Consider the following 21746-nt stretch of genomic DNA (forward strand, 5'->3'; position numbering starts at 1 on the left):
CCTTCGTGGTCATTTCCTTGGGGCCATCTAAGTTTCACAATGCCCCCACTAGAAGTAAGAGGGATTAGGACTCCCGTTTTACGGAGGGGAAACGGAGGCTCCGAGAGGCGGGACACCTTGCTCAAGCACCCTGCAGGGTCAGGCTGACACCAGGGTCAGGCTGTCAGGAGAGAGGCAATGGTAGCGGCCCCGCGCTTTGGCCGAAGGCCCCTCACTCAGCTTTGTAGGGCTCCAGCTCTCCCCCCGCCTTTCCCATTCCCTTGACAACCACACCCAGGGGCGTCATAGCACCAAGGACTGAGGACCCCCACAACCATCTGTGTCTCTGAGGGTCTCTGCCGGTGTCCCTGACCCCATCTCGGCTGTTTGTAATTTCTGGTCCTGTTTCCCCTCAAGTTTCCTCTCGGGGGCTCTCGCTCTCTGTGGCTGCAGATATCGTTTTCTTTGTCTCTCCCAGAAACAGCACCTTTTTCCATCGGGAGCCTCTCTCCAGGCCTCCGCCTCCGAGTCCATTTCTCCGTCTCTGTGCGCGCCCCCCTCTCTCCTGCTTCTCTCTGCGCACCCCCGTGTCTGAGTCTCCCCTCCGGTCCCTCCTGACCCCCCCTCTCCCAGCCCACCCGCCCCTCCCCCGCCTGCACTCTCACCCCCAGCTTCCTCTTGATGATGGGGGAGCCCTCTGGCGTGGGTGGATCCACCGGCGTCGTGTCACCCATGTCCCCGAGGCCTCCCGGGGCCCCTTCGAGCCGGAAGGGGCCCCGTTCAGCCACGGCCCCGGCCCCGTCGGCGCCTCCCGGGCCGGCCTCGTGCGCGGCCCCTTCCTCGCCGGTGCCCTCCGCGGCGTCGCCAGCGCCCTCGCCCTCACCCTCGCCGTCGGCTTCGTCGCCAGGCCCGGCCGGCTGCTCGCCGTGCACCTCGTCGCCCGTGGGGTCGGGCATGCCGGCCAGCAGCTCGGTCACCGTCACCTTCTTGGCCCCCTCGACGAGACCGCCGCCGAAGAGCGAGCCCCAGAGCAGGCACAGCGCGCCCGCCGCCAGCCCCGCGCCCGCCGCCCCCGCGCGCGCCACCGCCGCCCAGAGCAGGGAGCCCGCCGCCGCCGCCGCCTCCCGCGCCGTCAGCCGCCGCAGCCGCCGCACGCGCCGCCGCAGGCCCCGGTAGCTGAGGCCGCGCAGGGCCCGAGACAGCGCCGCCGCCACGCGCGCCGCCGCGCCCGCCGCCGCCGGCCCCGCCGCGCCCTCGGGCCCCGCCGCGCCCTCCTCGGCGCCCTCGCCGGTCTCGGCCGCGCCCTCCTCGTCGTCCTCCTCGGGCTCGCCCTCGGGCTCCGAGATCTGCGCGGCGATCTGCATCTCGAAGATGGTGTCCTCGCAGAAGCTGACGAAGAGCTCCATCTTCTCGGACTCGCCGCCCTCGTTCACCACGTCGAAGATGAACTGGCGCTTGGACTCCTTCACCTGCGGGGCAGGTGGGGACCAGGGGTCAGCAGAGCAGCTCCGCTCTGCGCGGCCACTAAGGGCAACATTAGTGATTTTATACTTACATTTTAATAATTTAAAGCAAAGTTAATAATTTTCGTTAATAGTAAGCGCATGTAATGCTCGCTGTAGCTTCTCTTGTAAAAACTTCAACAAGGCCAGGCCCTGTTCCAAGCATCTGACATATATTATCTTATTTAATCCTCACAAACAACTCCTGGGGGCTCTTATCCCCATTTTACAGATGAGGAAATGGAGGCCCAGAAGGTCACCACGCGCTGCGGTGACAGTGACGCTGCTGAGAGGTGGCAGACGTGGGATTGGAATTCCCAACAAGCTGGCTGCGGAATCTATGACTTCAGCCTCTTTGGGAGACAGCTTAGTGCTCGAACACAAAGGTTCCACAGTCAGCCTGCCTGGCTTCAAATCCCAGTTCTGCCACCGAGTAGCTGGGTGATTTCCATGTAACTCTCTGGGCCTCAGCTTCCCCCTCTCTAACTTGGGGGACAATAGTAGGACTTACATTACAGGGTTGGTGTGATGGTTAGATGAGTTAAAGGATGCCGAAGGGTTAGAACAGCAGCTGGCGCCTCATCCATGCCACACAGTGTTCGCTATTACACTGCTGAGGAATGCCCACGCCAGCAGGGGAAAGTGCGACGGGAAGGGTGAGCAGGTGCAAGTGCATGTTCGGAGGAACACAGTAAGGGAATGCGTGTCATGGGGGGAGCATGAGACAGGCAAAGGGAAGGGCGGAGCTCCCAGAGCATGGACAGGCTATGAAGGGCCAGAGCTTCCGGTGGATGCAAGGATGTGGCCGACATCCAGGTGCAAGGATGGTGCAACCACTTTTAGCTAGACTAGTGGGGGGGGGGGGGGGGAGGGCGGGGCCGGGGGGAGCATGCAATGGTGCCTCAGAGGACATAGTGTGAAACTTTTGAGGGTTCCTGGACTGTGTGAAGGAGCTGATGTGCAAGAGCCTTGTGAGAGCACTAGGAATTAAGGGAGGAATTGGGTGTGCGGAGGGCATGGTGGCATGGAAGACTGGGAAATATGTGACCATGTGGGGTTCATTGTACATGTGGAGATGGGCACATGGGGCAGGCATGCAAGGGACTGAGGCCGAAACAGGGGTGGGGAGAGTGCTGGTGTGGGAAGGGCCTACAATTCATAGGGTCAGTGTATGTGAAGCAGGTATAAACGTGCAAGTGGGCCCCAGGAGTCAGTGTAAGGGCCCAGGACATGAAAACAGGGCTCAGTGTGGGACATGAGCCCAGCTGTGCATGAGCCAGGTGTCCACTGGGGAGACATGGAGGGCCTGGTTGTTGAGGAGGTTGTGGAGGTATAAGCTTCATGGGCTATAAGTGGGAAAGGGTGTGCAAGAGCATGTGGAGGAGTATGCAGGTGCCTCGGGGCATCTGAGGAACAAAGTGGAAGCGTGAGTTTAAGGGGCATGCAGGGGGTACGCACGCAGGCTGGTGTGCAATGTGTGTGTGAGCAGGAGGTCCACTGGGACAACAGGGCACAGCTGGGGACTGAGGGTGTGTGAGGGGCATGTGGGAGTGAGAGAGAGTGAATGATAGGAACCACATGCAAGCTAAGTGTGTCAGGTGGGCTGGAGGTGTTCTAGGGCCACGTGAGTGTACTCTTGGGGTAAGTGACATGAAAACTTTTGGGTTGGGCATAGGAGGGGCTGAGACAGGGCCAAGAAGTAGGCCTGGTCACTAAGGACATGTGGAGGCTCTTATGGGGGTTTGAAAGGGTCGTCCAAGTGTGCATGGGTGATTATGAGTGTGCCAGGCTACAGTGAGGGCATGTGGGAGGTGAATGGACAACCATATGGCATGCCAGCACTGCATCCTCCAAGTGAGTGTGTAAGAGATGTGTACCTACATGTGGGACCAGAATAACTGGGATGGGCATTGTGTGCTGGGACCTGTGGGCACATATGGTGGCTGGTGAGGGCTAGGCTAGCATATCATGGCCCCCAGAACTCCCAAAGTGAGTGTGCAAAAATGTGGGCATGGATAGAGGCCAGGGCCAAAAGAGGGCAAACTGGTGTCTGCTGGGAAGGTGAGCAAGGGAGGTGGGTTCCAGTAGATGAAGGTGTGGGCTTGGCTGCATCAGGACTAAGGGCTCCCAGGATAAGTGTGCAAATGGTATGCATAGTGTGCTAGCACCACAGTGAGGGCACACAGACTCTGCTTCACATACTAGGGGTGTGCATCTTTGTGTGCGCCAAGGCTGCAGAGAGGTGGACAAGGGGGAACTGAGGGTGTACAAGGGCACTGCAGGACCCATAAAATGTGTGCAAAAGGATGGGCATGGGCTTGTACGAGCAGAGCAAAGGCCCACCAGGGTCTTCAGACCAGATGTACAAAGCATGCATAGCCCTGCGTGGAGTCCAAGGGTGAGAGGAGCGTGACCCCCAACCCGGGGAGCCAGCACGCAGGTCCTCTGACCTGGGGCATCTCCCACTGGGTGCGGTTGGTCTCTGAGATCTCGAAGTAGATGCGCTCGATGCGGCGAGAGGCGCCCATGATCTCGATGCGGCCCAGGTAGGGCCGGAAGTACTCCAGGATGCTGTCGGCCAGCTCCAGGAAGTTGCGCAGGCGCGGGTCGTGCGGCACATGCTCTGACAGGTCGATCAGCAGCACCGCCACGTTGAAGCCGATTTCGCGGGCTGGCTCCTGGAAGCGGTTGGCGAACTCCTCACAGTTGATCATCTCGTTTTCATCGGCTTCAGAGCACGACAGCAGGAACTGGATTTCCGGACTGCTGAACTGCTTCTGGCTGTCCATGGCCTGGGTGTGGGCAGGGGTGGGGAAGAGGTCAGAGGGGTGGCCTGGGAGCCTCAATGCTCTTCTTAAAACAACTATGGACTTTTCATGAAGACAAAAGGATCCAGAATCATATCACCAGCACCCAAGGCTGGCACTCACATGTTGGCACTGGCATGGCTGTACAGCCATTAAAATATTAAAATGCTGTTTTTCCACGAAGGTGAGCCACCATCCATTGTAAGATACATCCTATTTCACAGATTGTAAGATGTGAACTGATGAAACGAAGCACATGCTGCCCCGCGCTCCCTTTGTGCTATCCTGGTGTGCCCTTCCAGGCCACTCTCCCCCCTACCTTCTCCCCCCTGCCCCTGCCTGATGGCCCCATGGCCTGCTCCGTAGGCTCTCTTGGTCCTCTGACTGTAGGTGGAGGATGGAGCTGTGGCCTTTCTTGCCCTGGCTCCCTCCCTGTGCTGGCTGTGCCCCTTGCTCCACGGTGAGTCCTACAGCCCTGTCCACACAGCTCCTCTGTCTCCAAGTTAGGTAGCTACTCGTTCCCCCAGGCCAGCCCCCTGATTAATACTTGCCTCAACCTCTGTCCCTTTCCCAAGTGCCCCTCCCACATTTCCAGCAACTAAATAATTGACACCTGATGCATGGAGGCCTCTGAATTTCACCTGGTAACAAAGAGTCATATGCCCATCACCCAGGGTTAACAAATGCTCATGAGGAGATATTTTTCAAATACTACATTTTTTTTTACATATTTTAGAACTAAAACATTACAGGTCTGATTGGAGTCCTATCTGATATCCTTCTCTGGATCCACCTTGCACCCAAGGTACGCACTATCCTAAACATGTGTCAATACTTTTACTACCTATATCCCAACATTTTTCTACAAAAAAAAATATATACAGTATCCTGTGCATTTTTTAAATTTAAAGGATCGTGTAATTTGAAACTTGCTTTTTTTCACTCAATTGTATGTTTTCTTTTCTTTTTTTCTTTTTCTTGTTAATCCTCATCTGATGATATTTTTCCATTGATTTTTAGGGAGAGTAGAAGAGAGAGGGGAAAATAAAGAGAAACATCAATGTGAGAGAAACACATCAATTGGTTGCCTCCTGCATGAGCCCTGACCAGGGCCTGGGGGGCGGGGGAGAAGCCTGCCACCAACGTACGTGCCCTTGACCAGAATTGAACTCAGGACCCTTTGGTCCGCAGGCCAATGCTCTACCCACTGAGCCAAACCAGCTAGGCCAACTATACGTTTTCTAGATCTATCCATGTTGATATCTAGATCAAATGAATTTATTTCATTGCAGTATTCCTGTGTTAGAAAAATAATACTCTTGATTCTCCTGATGACGGACATTGAGGTTGTTTCCAATGTTTTACTTTGCAGGCAACACTTAGATTGAATATTCTGGTGCTGATCTCCTATGCAAGAGGCTCTCTAAGGCAGTTTTTCAAATGTTTTGACTGCACCCACAGTAAGAACACATTTTAATAAAAAAGAGGTTTCATGACACAGTTTTGACTTTCACTGTGCAACTCACTCTGTAATGTTCTATTTTATTTCTAAAGATGTTGGTCATGACTTAACTAAACTAATTTCATGATCCACAGGTAGGTTGCCACATGCAGTTTGAGAAATGCTGCTCTGGGTATGAACAAAAGCGAAATTATCTATCTCTAAAAAGTGCTTTGTAGTCAAGAACTTTGCAAAATGCTTTCTAAATGAGTAACATGCTTTGCAAATCATGAAGGGCTCTAGAAACCGCAAAATGTGGAGACATAATCACACAGGAACTCCTCACCTTCTACCCTCACTCCACAGAACTATCTCCTCCCTTTATGATGCAGTGTGACATTGTCCCCTTAAAAGTGCCCCCCTGCCCACTGGGGGCCTGGAACTCCATCCCCTCCATTCAGTCCTGGACTCTGCTCTTGTGATTTGCTGCTCTCTCTTTGTCATCCATTTGCCCACTCCCTTCTTTTGAAATGCCTTCTTCTCTGACTATTGTCAGTTTCCTGTGTTGAAGTATTCTTCTCTTTCAGATCCCAAAAGTTGGGCGACTCCAGGCCTGGAATTTGCATCATTTTCTTTAAATATACACTCTCTATGGAGAGGTCCAAGGCTCTGGATGTCACCTCACACCACTGATGGCCAAGTCTGCATCCCAGCCCTGACTGCTCTCCAGAATCCAAACACAGCTGAAACCCTACCTGACAACTCTTTGTGGATCTGTACCCCAAATTGGAAATGGCCAAAACTGAACTTTTGATTTCAAAACCTATCCTCCCACAGTCTTACCCATCTCAGGAGTCATCCTTGATTCCTCTCTTTTATCTCACCACCCACACCTGACCCATCAGCAAATCTGTCAGCTCTGCTTTCGACAGATCTAGGATCCATACACTTTTCCCCCCTTAATGGACCTCATCCACTCCCCCTCCCCCCGCCATTGTCTTCCATTGGACCATCACAGCAACCTCCTTCCTGGTCTCCCTCTTCCCCATCTGTTCCCAAAGTCTGTCCCCTACACACAGGTGACGGGACCCTGGAAACATCTGAGTCAGGTCACATTCCCGCCCCCGCCATCCTCCCCGTCCTTCCTCTCAGAATCCTCCCTTGGCTCCACCTCATTTAACTTAATAGTCAAAGTTCTCCCTGCAGCCAACTAGGCCCTGCATATCTGCCCCCTTCACCTCTCAGACTTTATTTCTTCCTCTTTTGCCATCAACAGCTCTCTCCAGCCACAAGGCCTCCTTTGCATCCCTCTGTTCCCACCTTTCAGCTTGCTGTCTCCTTCACCTGGGATGCTACAACCTTCCCACCCCACCCCCACCCATCTTCACATGGTACCTTTCAGCTTTTGCTTCAGTATTCTCTTCTAGAAAAACCTTCCTGAACCATGCAGATTACAGGATTTACTTAGACCATACTCTCTTATGGCTGGGCATAACTGTTACAATTTTTTTTTAAATTTAAAAGTCCCTTCTAAGAATCCTGAACTTGTTTTTTAAACCATAAAGAAATGTAAGCCTGCCGAAACCGGTTTGGCTCAGTGGATAGAGCGTCGGCCTGCAGACTGAAGGGTCCCAGGTTCGATTCCGGTCAAGGGCATGTACCTGGGTTGCGGGCACATCCCCAAGGGGTGTGCAGGAGGCAGCTGATCGATGTTTCTCTCTCATTGATGTTTCTAACTCTCTATCTCTCTCCCTTCCTCTCTGTAAAAAATCAATAAAATATATTAAAAAAAAAAAAAAAAAAAAAAAGAAATGTAAGCCTGACTGGTGTGGCTCAGTGGTTGAGTGTGAACCTACGAACCAGGAGGTCACGATTTGATTTCCAGTCAGGGCACATGCCTGGGTTTCAGGCTTGATCCCAGGGTGGGGCATGTGGGAGGCAGAAGATCAATGATTCTCTCTCATCACTGATGTTTCTATCTCTCTCTCCCTCTCCCTTCCTCTCTGAAATCAACAAAAAAATCTTTAAAAAAATAAAAAAATAAACTGAAAAGCACATTGTAAAAATATGAAGATTTGTGAAGAGTTCAGAAAACCACATAAAGCTTGGTAAATGCTCAAAAGTTTAGAAATGAGAAGATGGCCATTCCGTAATCTCTAATGAACTCATGTGTCTGAGCATTGACACGAGGGCTGCTGATATCACAAAAGAGGAGGCCTGGACAGGATGTGCCTCCTGATAGGCAGATTCAGCACCACAAAAAACAAACAAAAGCAAACAGAAATAAAAATTCCACACCTAAAAGACTGATCGAGCTTCTTGATCCAAGTCCAAGTCTACAGGAAACATAGGGGACACAGGAACACAGTAAGTATCACGACAAAGTTGCATCAGCAAGATCCACACTGTGGGAAACTACACGCACAGCACTGTCTAATGGTAGCCACGAGCCACATGTAACTACTGAGCATTTGGATCGTAGCTGCAGCAAACTGAGATATGCTCAAAGTGTAAACAATATATACTGGATCTTGAAGACTTACTTTGAAAAAAAGAATGTAAAATATTTAATAATTTTCAAATTGAATATATGTTGAAATCATATTTTGGATACATTAGGTTAAAAAAACATATTGTTAAAAATAGCCTGGCCAGTGTGGCTCAGTGGTTGAGTGTAAACCCAGGAACCAAGAGATCACAGGTTGATTCCCAGTCAGGGCACATGTCCTGGTTGTGGGTTGCATCCTCGTAGGGGGCGTGCAGGAGGCAGCCAATTAAATTTTCTCATGGATGTTTCTATCCCTTTCTTTTCCTCTCTCTCTAAAAATCAATAAAACCTATTTAAAAAAATAATTTCATGTGCCCTAGCCGGTATTGAGCATTGGTTGAGTGTCAGCTCACCCACTGAAAAGTTATAGGTTCGATTTCAGTCAACGGCACATACCTAGGTTGCAGGTTTGATCCCTGGCCCCAGTCTCGGGACGCATGGGGGAGGCAACCGACCAATGTGTCTCTCTCTCATCTCCCCCCCCCCTCTCTCTCTCCCCACCTCCCTTCCACTCTCTGTAAAAATCAATGGAAAAATATTCTTGAGTGAAGATTAAAATAATAATAATTTCACAAGTTTCTTTTTCCTTTTTCTAAAGCATAGGTACTAGAAATTTTAAATTATACATATTGCTCACATTGTACTTCTGCCAGACTTCTACAGGACCTGGGTCTCCAGGAGATAAAGTGCCCAAAAAACCCCCCCAAAAAACCAAAAGTGATGGAGGGAAGCAGTAGATTTAAAGAAATGTCAACCAGCCCCGCCAGCATGACTCAGCAGTTGAGCTTTGACCTATGTACCAGGAGTCTGATTCTTAGTCAGGGTACATGCCTGGGTTGCGGGCTTGATCTCCAGTGTGAGGTGTGTGGGAGGCAGCCAGATCAGTGATTCTGTCTCATCCTTGATGTTTCTATCTCTCTCTTCTTCTCCCTTCCTCTCTGAAATCAATAAAAATATATTTACAAAAAAAAAAAAGAAGAAGAAATATCAATCAATTGCAATAGGTGGGCCTTGTTTGGATCCTGATTCAAAGAAGTTACAAAAATTATATGTGATATTTATGAGATTTGGATATTTGAACACCAACTAGATGTTTGATGATTTAAAGAATTGCAAATATTTTTTGGTTTTAGTTTTGGTTGGGGGTGATAATGACACTGTGGCTTGTTAAATTAAAAAAAAAAAAGCCTACAATTCCATTTATGTGAAGTGTCCAGAATAGGCAAATCTATAAAGACAGGAAGGAGATTAGTGGTGCCTGGGTGGGGGAAATGGGAAGTGACTGCCAAAGGGTATGGGTTTCTTTTGGAAGGTGATTAAAATGTTGTAAAATTAGAGTGTAGGGATGCTTGCACAATTCTGTGAATATACTAAAAAAAAAAAAAAATCATTGAATTGTACATTTTAAATGGGTGAATTTTATGGTGTGTGAATTATATTCCTACAAAGATACTTTTAAAAAGAAATTTTTAAATTTAGAGATACATTCAAAAATATTTGCAGATCAAAAAATAAAGAAAACCCCAAAACAGTACTGACCAAGAATAAATTAGTAGCTTTTAATGTGTTTTCAACTACCAAACAGGGCTTTCCAAACTAAAGCAAAAGTTTGGAACCTGCAAAGTGCTTATTAATGGCGATGTGTCTTGCAAACTGTCAAGAACTCCGTCAACCATGAAGAACTTGGGAAACCATAAAACAATGCTATATAGTTTTTTTTAAATATATTTTATTGATTTTTTACAGAGAGGAAGGGAGAGAGATAGAGAGTTAGAAACATCGATGAGAGAGAAACATCGATCAGTTGCTTCCTGCACTCCCTCTACTGGAGATGTGCCCACAACCAAGATACATGCCCTTGACCGGAATCAAACCTGGGACCCTTCAGTCCACAGGCCAACATTCTCTCCATTGAGCCAAACCGGTTAGGGCTGCTATATAGTTTTAATGCAGATTTATATATGAATGGAGATGCAGAAATAAAAAACTGAAGAGTGGATAATAGTGGCAGCCTTTGGAGAGGTGGGATGAGAACAGAATTGGGGACAAAGGTGACCTCAATCATAGCTGTAAGTTCTGAGTTTCTTTACAAGAGAAATGTATTCCTGTATTATCTATTTCATTAAAAATTTTAAATTATTTTCTACATAAAAGTTAAGAATTTTAAATTATTGTCTACATAAAGTTAAATATTCTGCATGACCAAAAAACAACAACAATAACATAAGCAAAGTCAAAAGACAAAGTGATGAACTTGAAAAAATAGGTGCAACTCCTATTACTAACAAAGTTATAATAAGTTAATATATAAAAGCTCCTAGAAATCAAGAATAAAAGTACCAACACCCCAAAAGAAAAATAAGCCAAGGGCATCATCATTTCACTGAACAACTAACATGAAAGAAATAACCTGAAAAGATGATTAACTGCTCCCATAACAGGAGAAATGTGAATTAAAACTGCAATGCACTACCATTTTTTACTTATCAGATTGGCAAAAATCCAAATATTTGACAATGAGGTCTGGTGGTGAGTTTGTGGGGAAACAGGCACTCTCACATGATGTTATGAGAGGGAAGATGGATGGCAAAATCTGTCCAAATGACAAATGCATTTACCCTTTAACCAAGCAATCCTGTTTTTGGAAGTTTATCCTTAGATATAGCTGCACATACAGAATGATGTGTGTACAAGGGTATGGTTGTAGCCAGCATTGCAAATGGACCGCGGGGGCCTTCCTCAGCACACTTACTTCCATCTCCTAGAAATCGACAATGTCTGTGCTATAAACTGCACCTTGGTAAAGTGCACAGCTGACTACAGAGTGTGTTGTAATAGCAAAGGCCTGCGAACAAAGCAAATGTCCATCAGCAGGGAATGACCAATAACACCTAACGCACACAAAGTGGAGTACTGGGCACCTGTAAAAAATAATAAGGGGACTCCCTGTGTCTCCAGAATACATTAAGTGACATACACTAATGGATGTAGTTCAGAAAAAGGAGGGAAATAATATTTGGAAAAATGAAGGAAGGATACAAAAGAAATTAATGCTACTTACAGCAGTGGGAGTGGGGGAAGGTCAGGTTGAGAAAGACGTGAGAATGAGACCTCCCACTTCATATCTTGTTATATTTTACATTTAAATGTTTTCAAATTTATTTCACAGAGGGGAAGGAAGAGAGGGAGTGGGGGGAGGGAGAAAGAAACACTGATCAGCATGGCTCAGTGGTTGAGCATCAATCTATGAACCAGGAGGTCATGGTCCGATTTTCCGTCAGGGCATGTGTCCAGTTTGCAGCTCGATCCCCAGTGTGGGGTGTGCAGGAGGCAGCCAATCAATGGTTCTCTCTCATCACTGATGTTTCTATCTCTCTCCTTCTCCCTTCCTCTCTGAAATCAATAAAAATATATTTAAAAAAAGAAAAGAAACACCAATCAGTTGCTTCCTATATATGCCCTGACTGGGTATCAAACCCACAATCTTTTGGTGTACCTGACGATGGCTCCAATCAATTGAGCCTCCTGGCCAGGGCATACTTGTTAGGTCAGAGCCCAGGATCGGATACATGCAGACATGTGATGAGATAATGGACCCTCCCTGGAATTTCTAACAGATCAGTGTGCCAGACACAGATACCGGCTCCTCTCTGGAATCCACACGACCCTCACACAGATACTGACTCCTTCCTGAATACCCCTGTTGGCCCCCTGTGGCGGGAGCTTCCTCAGCTCCTGTCCCCGCCCCTCACCCAACCGCAGTATAAAAAAAGCGCCCCCCTCCCTGTTGGCGCGAATCCACTGGTCCTGTCTTTGGGGTTTGTGGGTCACCCGGGGACGCAGAATAAAACCTTTCCTTTTCTTTCTTTTCTGATTGACTCGACTCTCTTTATTTCCTACACCGCCTCCTGAGCCACCTAACCTAACAATATTGACCAAGAATAAATTAGACAGAAAGTATATTTTTAATCATGTGAATATATTAGTCATTTAAAAATAAAACCAATGTACTTTTAAAGTTACAGATTATTTGTAACTTTGTGAAACAGAGGTACTGAGCTACAAAAATGTTGTGTATATGCCATCAAATCCTGTGATTTGTAAAGCCCTGAACAGTCTGGAGGGGACTTGACCCATTTTTTAAAACTCATAACTGAAAGTCTGTAAAACTAACCTCTCCCTATTCCCCGCTCCACTCACTTTTCTATTCTTGGTTTCTGTTTCTGTAAGTTTGACTTACTATTATTGTTTTTAGATTCCAAATGTGAGTGATATCATGTGGTATTTGTCTTTCTCTAACTGGCTTATTTAACTTCGTATAATGCCCTCCAGGTTCATTCTTGTTGACACAAATGACAGGACTTCCTTTTTTAAAGAAGGCTGAATAATATTCCATTGTGTGTCGGTATATGTATCTCCATTGACATTTGTCCTTCATTCACTTATCCATTGACAGATACTTAGGTTGTTTCCCTATCATGGCTATTGTGAATATGCTGCAATAAATGTAGGGTACAGGTATCTGAAATAATGGTTTCAGTTCCTTTGGATATTTACTCAGAAGTGGGATTGCTGGATCATATGATAGTTCTATTTTTAATTTTTTGAGGAACCTCCATACTGTTCTCCATAATGACTGTACCAATTTACATTCTCACCACCATGGAAAAAAGTTCCTTTTCCCCCACATTCTTGCCACACTTGTCATCTCGTCTTTTTTTTTTTTTAATACTTTCATTGATTTCAGAGAGGAAGGGAAAGAGAGAGACAGAAACATCAATGATGAGAGAAAATCATCTATCAGCTGCCTCCTGCACGCCCCCACTGGGGATGGAGCCCACAATCCGGGCGTGTGCCCTGACCGAGAATCGAACCTGATTGCCTGGTTCATTGGTCAACGCTCAACCACGAGCCGCGCTGCCCGGGCTCATCTATTGTCTTTTTGATGATAGCCATTTTGACAGGTGTGAAGAGGTTCTGATTTGCAGTCATCAGAGGATGACTAGTGATGGTGAGCACCTTATAATGTACCTATATGTCCTCTTCGGGGAAAATGTCTATTTAGGTCCTTTGCCTATTTTTAAAAAAATATATTTTATTGATTTTTTACAGAGAGGACGGGAGAGAAATAGAGAGTTAGAAACATCGATCAGCTGCCTCCTGCACACCCCCTACTGGAGATGTGCCCACAACCAAGGTACATGCCCTTGGCCGGAATTGAACCTGGGACCCTTCAGTCCGCAGTCCGATGCTCTATCCACTGAGCCAAACCGGTTAGGGTTCCTTTGCCTATTTTAAAATTGGGTTACTGGTTTTATTGCTTTTTAAATTTTTTTTTAATTTAAAAACACCATCAGTTCCTCTTTTCTCAGTATTACTTTTCTTTTTTCAGTTTTTTTTATTTCAAGAAAAATGATTTTAAATATAATAATGTAACATGCAGTAAACCTTAATATTTCTTTTTTTTTTTAGCAGAAAAATCACTTTTTAAAAATTGATTTTTTACAGAGAGGAAGGGAGAGGGATAGAGAGTTAAAAACATTGATGAGAGAGAAACATCGATCAGCTGCCTCCTGCACACACCCCACTGGGGGCATGTCCGCAACCAAGGTACATGCCCTTGACTGGAATCACACCCAGGACCCTTCAGTCCACAGGCTGACGCTCTATCCACTGAGCCAAACCGGTCAGGACAAACCTTAATATTTCAAGAAAAAATCTTAAAATATAATAATGTTACATGCAGTAAACATTGATATCTCAAGAAAAATGATTTTAAATATGATAATGTTGCATGCAATAAACACCAATTATTCAAGAAAAATGATCTTACATATAATAATATTACATGGAATAAACATTAATATTTCAAGAATAAAAGGATTTTAAGTATAATAATATTACCAAAACCATACTAACATAGTATGATATCACAAAAGTTGTAGGAAATATTAAAAATCTGCAAATAACAGGATTGTTTCTATTATACTCTAGAATATTTCCCCCTCTGGCTCTATTTTTGTTCATCAGTTTATGTTGTTCATTACATTCCACAAGTGAGTGAGGTCATATGATATTTATCTTTCTCCAACTGGCTTATTTCGCTTACAGCGGTTCTCAACCTGTGGGTCGCAACCCCTGAAAATACATCCTGCATATCAGATATTTACATTACGATTCATAACAGTAGCAAAATTACAGTTATGAAGTAGCAACAAAATAATTTTATGGTTGGGGGTCACCACAACATGAGGAACTATATTAAAGGGTCGCGGCATTAGGAAGGTTGAGAACCACTGGCTTAGCATGATGCTCTCCAGATTCATCCATGCTGTTGCAAATGGTAAGAATTCCTTCTTTTTTATAGCAGCATAGTATTCCATTGTGTAGATGTACCACAGTTTTCTAATCCACTCATCTGCGGATGGGCACTTAGGCTGTTTCCAAATCTTAGCTATTGTAAATTTTGCTGCTATGAACATAGGGGTGCATATGTCCTTTGTGATTGGTGTTTCTGGTTTCTTGGAATATATTCCTAGAAGTGGGATCACAGGGTCAAATGGGAGTTCCATTTTTAGTTTTTTGAGGAAACTCCATACTGTCTTCCTTAGTGGCTGCACCAGTCTGCATTCCCACCAGCAGTGCACGAGTGTTCCTTTTTCTCCACATCCTCTCCAGCACTTGTCGTTTGTTTTTTTTTTTTTTTTTTTTTTTTTTTTTTTTTTTTTTTTTCTTTTAAGTCCTTAGACATTCAGTCTTTATTGCTTTATAAAGTCTGCTCGGGGCACAGATGAAATGAAACTGGTGAGATTTTGCTCTGTCCATTCTGCAAATCCCATCACACAATTTGCATCTGCGATGCAACTTGCATTCAGAAGCGGCAAGTCACCCTGCAACAGGCACCGGAGGCCAGCGCTGGGAGGCACGGGAGAGGAGGTGACTGGGAGACTGGACAGAGAGCCCTCTCAGGGGCTGGTGGGAGAAGAAGGTTCTTGATTAAAGACCAGTCCAGGGAAGCAGCCGTGGCTTTCTATAACCTCCACTTGCAACCAGGAATTTTTGAAAATTATGCACAGTTCATTTCCCTCCAGCCCTGTAATAAAATCTATGCAATATGTAAATAGCAGAGTTTCTAATGTGGAAGCCATAACCGTCACCTGCTCTATTTAATTATTGGAACACAATGATTTTTCCCCCCCACAGCTGAATCGCTACACTAATAGGAATATTACCCCGATGGACAAACTCACTCCCCAGACCAATACATTTTAGGCTTTTATGCTGATTTCATGAAATAAATGTGAGTCATTTGGAGTTCACACCAGAAAGCAAGGAGTTCTGCAGTGTAGGCAGCAGTGTGACTCTGAACTTCAGGCTGGAGAAAACCCTTCCCTTGTTAAGAAAAGGAATCGGACCTCTTCAGATTGAGTTGTAAAACTAAAACAGATGGAAGTAGCACATCCCCTCGACCCCCCCCCCCCCCCCCCCCCCCCACGCACACACACACGTGCAGGCAAGCATGACTCGTTCTCTTCTCTAATGAACTCATTTATTCCTGAAGTGCAAGGGTGACTTAACTCATGCTGGCTTATATGCAAATGACAAGCGGTAGCTGGTTCCTTTTTTGTGAGGAGAGAACAGACCAGACCCCCTCATGGGGTGGCATTACCAGGTCCAACTGGGAAAAGCTGCTCCCAAGGTGCACAACCTGGTGAACTTGGCTTTCAGCTGCTGGCCTCCATGGGGGGCAGGGAGAGGGGTGGCAGCTTCAGGTTCCAGAGAGACTGGGCTAAAGGGCTGCCTCTCACTTAAGTTCCTTATGATACTGCCAGTCCTGCCAGGATGTTGTGTAGCAACTGTGTTCATAGAAAGTGGATGTAAATGGATCCGTGGGTTACTGCGTGCGCATTGCTGATCAGCATAATGGAGCTCCGTTGTGGCCGGGTCTGTACGGATGGACAGTCTACTTGTCACATGAGACCCTGCCTGCAAAAGAGCGCTGCCAACGCTGCTGCGCTTTGCAAACCATAAAACGCTACAGACACACGGGTTTGCAGCCATCAGGGGCTGTGCTGATGAATCACCGAGGGGCAGAGCGTGGACGACAGGAAAACCCAGGGTGCTCTCAGACATGGCGCGAGTTAGGCTTGAAATCAGAAATGAGCCTGAGATTTACTGATTTTATGAGAGGGAATAAATGCTTGGCGACAGAGGGGGGTCGTGGATGAGGGCTGTTAATAGCTTGCTAGGAAAATGCACATCGTGTTGCCTGCCATCTAGTGGCGGGAGACTCCCATTGCAATTCCCTCCAGACCCTGGGAAATGACTTCCAGATAGTCTCTGAGGAGGGCGGGCAGATGCAGGAGGCGCTGTCAGAGGGAGCTCACTGCGGTGAGCGAGAGAGGGCGGCTGTCATCGCGGCCTCGCTGGAGCACTTGTCGTTTGTTGATGATAACCATCTGACAGGTGTGAGATGGTACCTCATTGTTGTCTTGATTTGCATCTCTCGAATGATTAGTGATTTTGAGCATCCTATATAATAAAAGGCTAATATGCAAATAGACCAAATGGCGGAACAACCGAACAACTGGTCGCTATGATGTGCACTGACCACCAGGGGGTGTGTGTGGAACATGGTGGGCATTGGCTCCAGCAGGATGGTGGAGCAGGTGAGCAGGGGCACCAGACCAAGGTGAGGCACCAGTCGCTGTCATTGGGGCGAGCCCCTGGTGGTTACTAAAAATTTTTTGCTCCCACACACTGTGGTCCTGCTTGGTGCTTGCACCTGTTGCCGGCGCTGGCCCCACTCACACCCACTGCCAGCACCGGAGCTGCTGCTCACACCCGCTGCCGGTGCCTGACACTGGTCACGATCACTTGGCGCCATCAGCGGGTGCGAGTGGTGGCTGCTGGCTCTGATTGCCCCTGAGAGCTTCTCCACCTCCCCTGCGCCTGAGGGGTGATCAGGGCAGCAGCCACTACTTGCATCCACTGATGGCGCCGGTACCGTTTGCACTTGCTGTTGGCGCCGGTCCCCAATTGCACCGTGCTGTCAGTGGGTGCAAGCGGGGCCAGCATGGTCAGCGCATGGGAGCGGTGGCAGCCGGAGAGGGGCTGCTGGCAGACAGGAGAACGGGGGCCATGGTGGGAGGAGCTGGATAGGGCCACTGAGGATGGGCTGAGACCCGTCCCTGTGCCTACTGCAGCCTTGCAGCCCACAGTTCCTTTCAAGGTGCACAAATTTGTGCACTGGGCCTCTAGTGTTTTCATATATCTTTTGGCCTTCTTTATGTTCTCTTTTGAAAAGTGTCTATTTAGGTCCCTTGCCCATTTTTTGATTGGATTGTTTATCTTCCTTTTGTTAAGTAGTATGAGTTCCCTGTAAATGTTGGAGATTAAACCCTTATTGGAGATAACATTGGCAAATATGTTCGCCCATGCAGTAGATGTTCTTGTTGTTTTGTTGATGGTTCTTTTGCTGTGCAGAAGCTTTTTAGTTTGATGTAGTCCATTTGTTTATTTTCTCTTTAGTTTCCATTGCCCTAGGAGCTTCGACATATGTCTGCTATTTTGCTGCCTTGTAAATTTTTATGGTTTCCCATCTTACGTTTAAGTCCTTTATCCATTTTGAGTTTAATTTCTGTGTATGGTGCAAGTTGGTGGTATAGTTTCATTTTTTTTTGCATGTATCTGTCCAATTTTCCCAACACCATTTATTGAAAAGACCATCTTGACCCCATTGTATGCTCTTGCCTCCTTTGTCAAATATTAATTGAGCATAATGTCTTGGGTTGATTTCTGGGTTCTCTGTTTGGTTCCGTTGGTCTATATGTCTGTTCTTGTGCCAGTACCAGGCAATTTTGGGAACATTGGCTTTGTAATAAAGCTTGATATCTGGTATTGTGATCCCTCCAACTTTGTTCTCCTTTCTCGGGATTGCTGCAACTATTTGGGGTCTTTTTTTTTTCCAGATGAATTTTTGGAGAGTTTGTTCTAGGTCTGTGAAATATTCTGTTGGTATCTTAATGGGGATTACATTGAATCTATAGATTGCTTTAGGTTGTATGGACATTTTAATGATGTTGATTCTACTAATCCATGAACACGGTATATTCTTCCATTTGTTTATGTCTTCCTCTATCTCTTTTTTCAATGTCCTGTAGTTTTCCGAGTATACGTCTTTTACCTCCTTAGTTAAGTTTATTCCTAGGTATCTTAATTTTTTCGGTGCAATGGTAAATGGGATTGTTTTTTTTAATTTCTCTTTCTGTGAGTTCATTATTGGTGTATAAAAAAGCCATAGATTTCTGGGTGTTAATTTTGTATCCTGCTACATTGCCAAATTCATTTATTAAGTCTAGTAGTTTTTTGAGGGAGTCTTCGGGGTTTTCTATGTACAATATTATGTCATCTGCAAATAATGACAATTTTACTTCTTCTTTTCCAATTTGGATGCCTTTTATTTCTTCTTCTTGTCTAATCACTATGGCTAGCACTTCCAGTACTATGTCGAACAGGAGTGGTGAAAGTGAACATTCCTGTCTTGTTCCTGTTCTTAGGAGAAATGGTTTTAGTTTTTGCCTATTGACTATGATGTTGGCTGTAGGTTTGTCATATATGGCCTTTATCATGTTGAGATGTGCACCCTCTATACTCACTTTGCTGAGAGTTTTTATCAAAAATCGGTATTGGATTTTGTCAAATGTTTTTTCTGTATCTATAGATATGATCGTATGATTTTTGTCTTTCATTTTGTTTATGTGATGTATCACCATTATTGATCTGCAAATATTGTACCAGCCTTGCATCCCTAGAATAAACCCTTCTTGATCATGGCGTATGACCTTTTTAATATATTGCTGGATGCGTTTTGCTAATATTTTGTTGAGGATTTTAGCATCTGTGTTCATCAGGAATATTGGCCTGTAATTCTCTTCCTTTGTAGTTTATCTGGTTTTGGAATTAGGATAATGCTGGCCTCATAAAAAGAGTTTGTAAGTGTTCCTTCCTCTTGCATTTTCTGAAGTAGTTTGAAGAGTATTGGTGTTAGTTCTGCTTTGAAAGTTTGGAAAAACTCCCCTCTGTCCAGACCTGGGCTTTTGTTTGGTGGGAGTTTTTTTATTACTGCTTCTATTTCTTCATTTGTTATTGACCTATTCGGGTTTTTTATTCTTCCAGATTCAGTTTGGGGAGATTTTATTTTTCTAGGAATTTGTCTATTTTATCCACATTGTCCAGCTTGTTGGCATATAGTTGTTCATAGTATTTTTTCACAATCCTTTGTATTTCTGTGGTGTCTGTGGTTACTTTTCCACTTTCATTTCTGATTTTATTTATTTGGGTCCTCTCTCTTTGTTTCTTGATGAGTCTGGCTAATGGCTTATCAATTTTGTTTATCCTTTCAAAGAACCAGCTCTTGGTTTTCATTGATTTTTTTGTATAGTGTTCTTAGTCTCTATGTTATTTATTTCTGCTCTAATCTTTATTATTTCCTTCCTTCTACTTACTCTGGGCTTTTCTTGTTGTTCTCTTTCTAGTTCTTTATGTTGTAGGGTTAAATAGTTTATTGCTGATTTTTCTTGTTTTTTGAGGTATGCCATTAGTGCTATGAACTTCCCTCTCAGGACTGCTTTTGTGGTGCTCCAGAGATTTTGGGTTGTTGTGTGTTCATTTTCATTTGTTTCCAGGACGTTTTTTATTTCTTTCTTGATCTCGTTGGTAACCCATTCATTGTTTAATAACATGCTATTTAGCCTCCATGTATTTGAATGTTTTTGAGTGTTTTTACTGTAGTTGATTTCTAATTTCATTCCACTGTGATCTGAGAAGATGCTTGGTATGATTTCAATCTTCTTGAACTTGCAGAGACTTACAAGTTTTGTGTCCTAACATGTGGTCTATCTTTGTAAATGATCCATGTGCACTTGAGAAGAATGTATATTCTGCTGCATTGGGGTGAAATGTTCTATAAACGTCTATTAACCCTTTGCGGTCATTTGTCTACTCTCAGCCACCAAAACTTTTTTACCGTTCCGGTCGTATGTCTGCTCTCAGCCACCACAGCAAGGAACCATACGAATCTTAACTCTATTCATTCATTTATCAGTTCATAATTTCTCTGAAAGCTCTTAAGTGTCTAAGTGACCTTGTCACGAACCAAAACATTGCCCCGACAAATCGGAGATATCGAAACTCAATATAAACAAATGCGGTCGTTCCACACTCGCCATGCAAAATACCGTGGCAAGTCAGTCGCCTTTTGAGAGTGAAGAAATCGACAAGCTTCGGAGATACTTCACAGAATTTCAAATAAAGCTTTACAAATTACGTTTAACTGTAATTAGGCATTCTCACTTGTTAAGATATCTCAAAATAATACTCCAAAATGGCAAAAAGAAAGTTACCGAAAGAAAGTATACTGCGAATCTGAAAGTAACGATGAAGAGTTTTATTTTGGCACCTTAAATACTGACTCTGATGTAGAAAGTGATAACGTTTGTAGTGATTCTACTAGTAGTGACGTAGTTCCAAAAAAGAATTAATAAATCTTGTTTATCCTTCATAATCTTGCATGTTATGTATCACTGCTCTTTCAATGGAAATTAATTCCGACCAGTACAACACCCATGTCCAAATTTAATACGACTGCAAAGGGTTAAATTCATCTGATTCAGTGTGTCCTTTACAGGTAGAGTCTGTTTCCTTGTTAAGTTTTTGTATGGAAGATCTGTCCAGGGAAGTCAGAGTGGTGTTAAAGTCCCCTATCATGACTGTATTGTTGTCAACCTCTCTGTTAAAGTCCTCTAGAAGTTTTTTTAATGTATTTTTAGATGCACCTATATTGGGTGCATATATGATTATCAGGGTTATATCCTCTTGTTAGATCAATCACTTAAGTATTATGTAGTGACCTTTGTTATCTCTTCTGATAGCCTTCATTTTGAAGTCTATTTTGTTGGATATAATATTGCTACTCCAGCTTTTTTTTCTTTTCCATTTGCATGGAAAATTTTTTTCCATCCCTTCACTTTCATCCTGTGTGAGTCTTTTGTTTTGAGGTGGGTCTCTTGTAGACCGCATATAGTTGGGCCATGTTTTTGTATCCATTCAGCTACCCTACACCTTTTGATTGGAACATTTAATGCATTTATATTTAGGGTTATTATTGAGAGGTACTTATTACAGCCATTTTAATTATGTATGGCTAGATTTTTCTCTCTGTTTCTTCTTCTCAGCAATCGCTTACAGCAATTCATTTAGCCTTTCTTGTAATGCTGACTTGGTGGTGATGAACTCTTTCAGCGTTTTTGTTTTTTGTTTTTTTTGTGTGTGTTTTTTTTTTTTTTGCCTGGAAGCTCTTTATTTGACTGTCTATTTTAAATGATAACCTTGCTGGATATAGTAATCTTGGTCTCAGATCCTTGCTTTTCATTACCTTGAGTACTTCATGCCATTCCCTTCTGGCCTGT

The 21746-nt window shown here is 45.0% G+C and overlaps 1 protein-coding gene across 5 annotated transcripts in view; it reads right to left on the reverse strand.

Moving 5' to 3' along the window:
- RYR1 (ryanodine receptor 1) overlaps positions 1-21746 on the reverse strand; it is a 129884-nt gene that overhangs the window by 12251 nt on the left and 95887 nt on the right. For all 5 annotated transcript variants that reach the window (XM_036345695.1, XM_036345698.1, XM_036345696.1 and 2 more), the window contains 2 exons: positions 3932-4273; positions 645-1448 (listed from right to left, as the gene is read on the reverse strand). In XM_036345695.1, the coding sequence (XP_036201588.1) occupies positions 645-1448; positions 3932-4273 (1146 nt within the window). The remainder of the gene's footprint in view (positions 1-644; positions 1449-3931; positions 4274-21746) is intronic.

The sequence above is a fragment of the Myotis myotis genome, unplaced genomic scaffold (assembly GCF_014108235.1).
Source record: "Myotis myotis isolate mMyoMyo1 unplaced genomic scaffold, mMyoMyo1.p scaffold_m19_p_19, whole genome shotgun sequence".
Lineage (NCBI taxonomy): Eukaryota > Metazoa > Chordata > Mammalia > Chiroptera > Vespertilionidae > Myotis > Myotis myotis.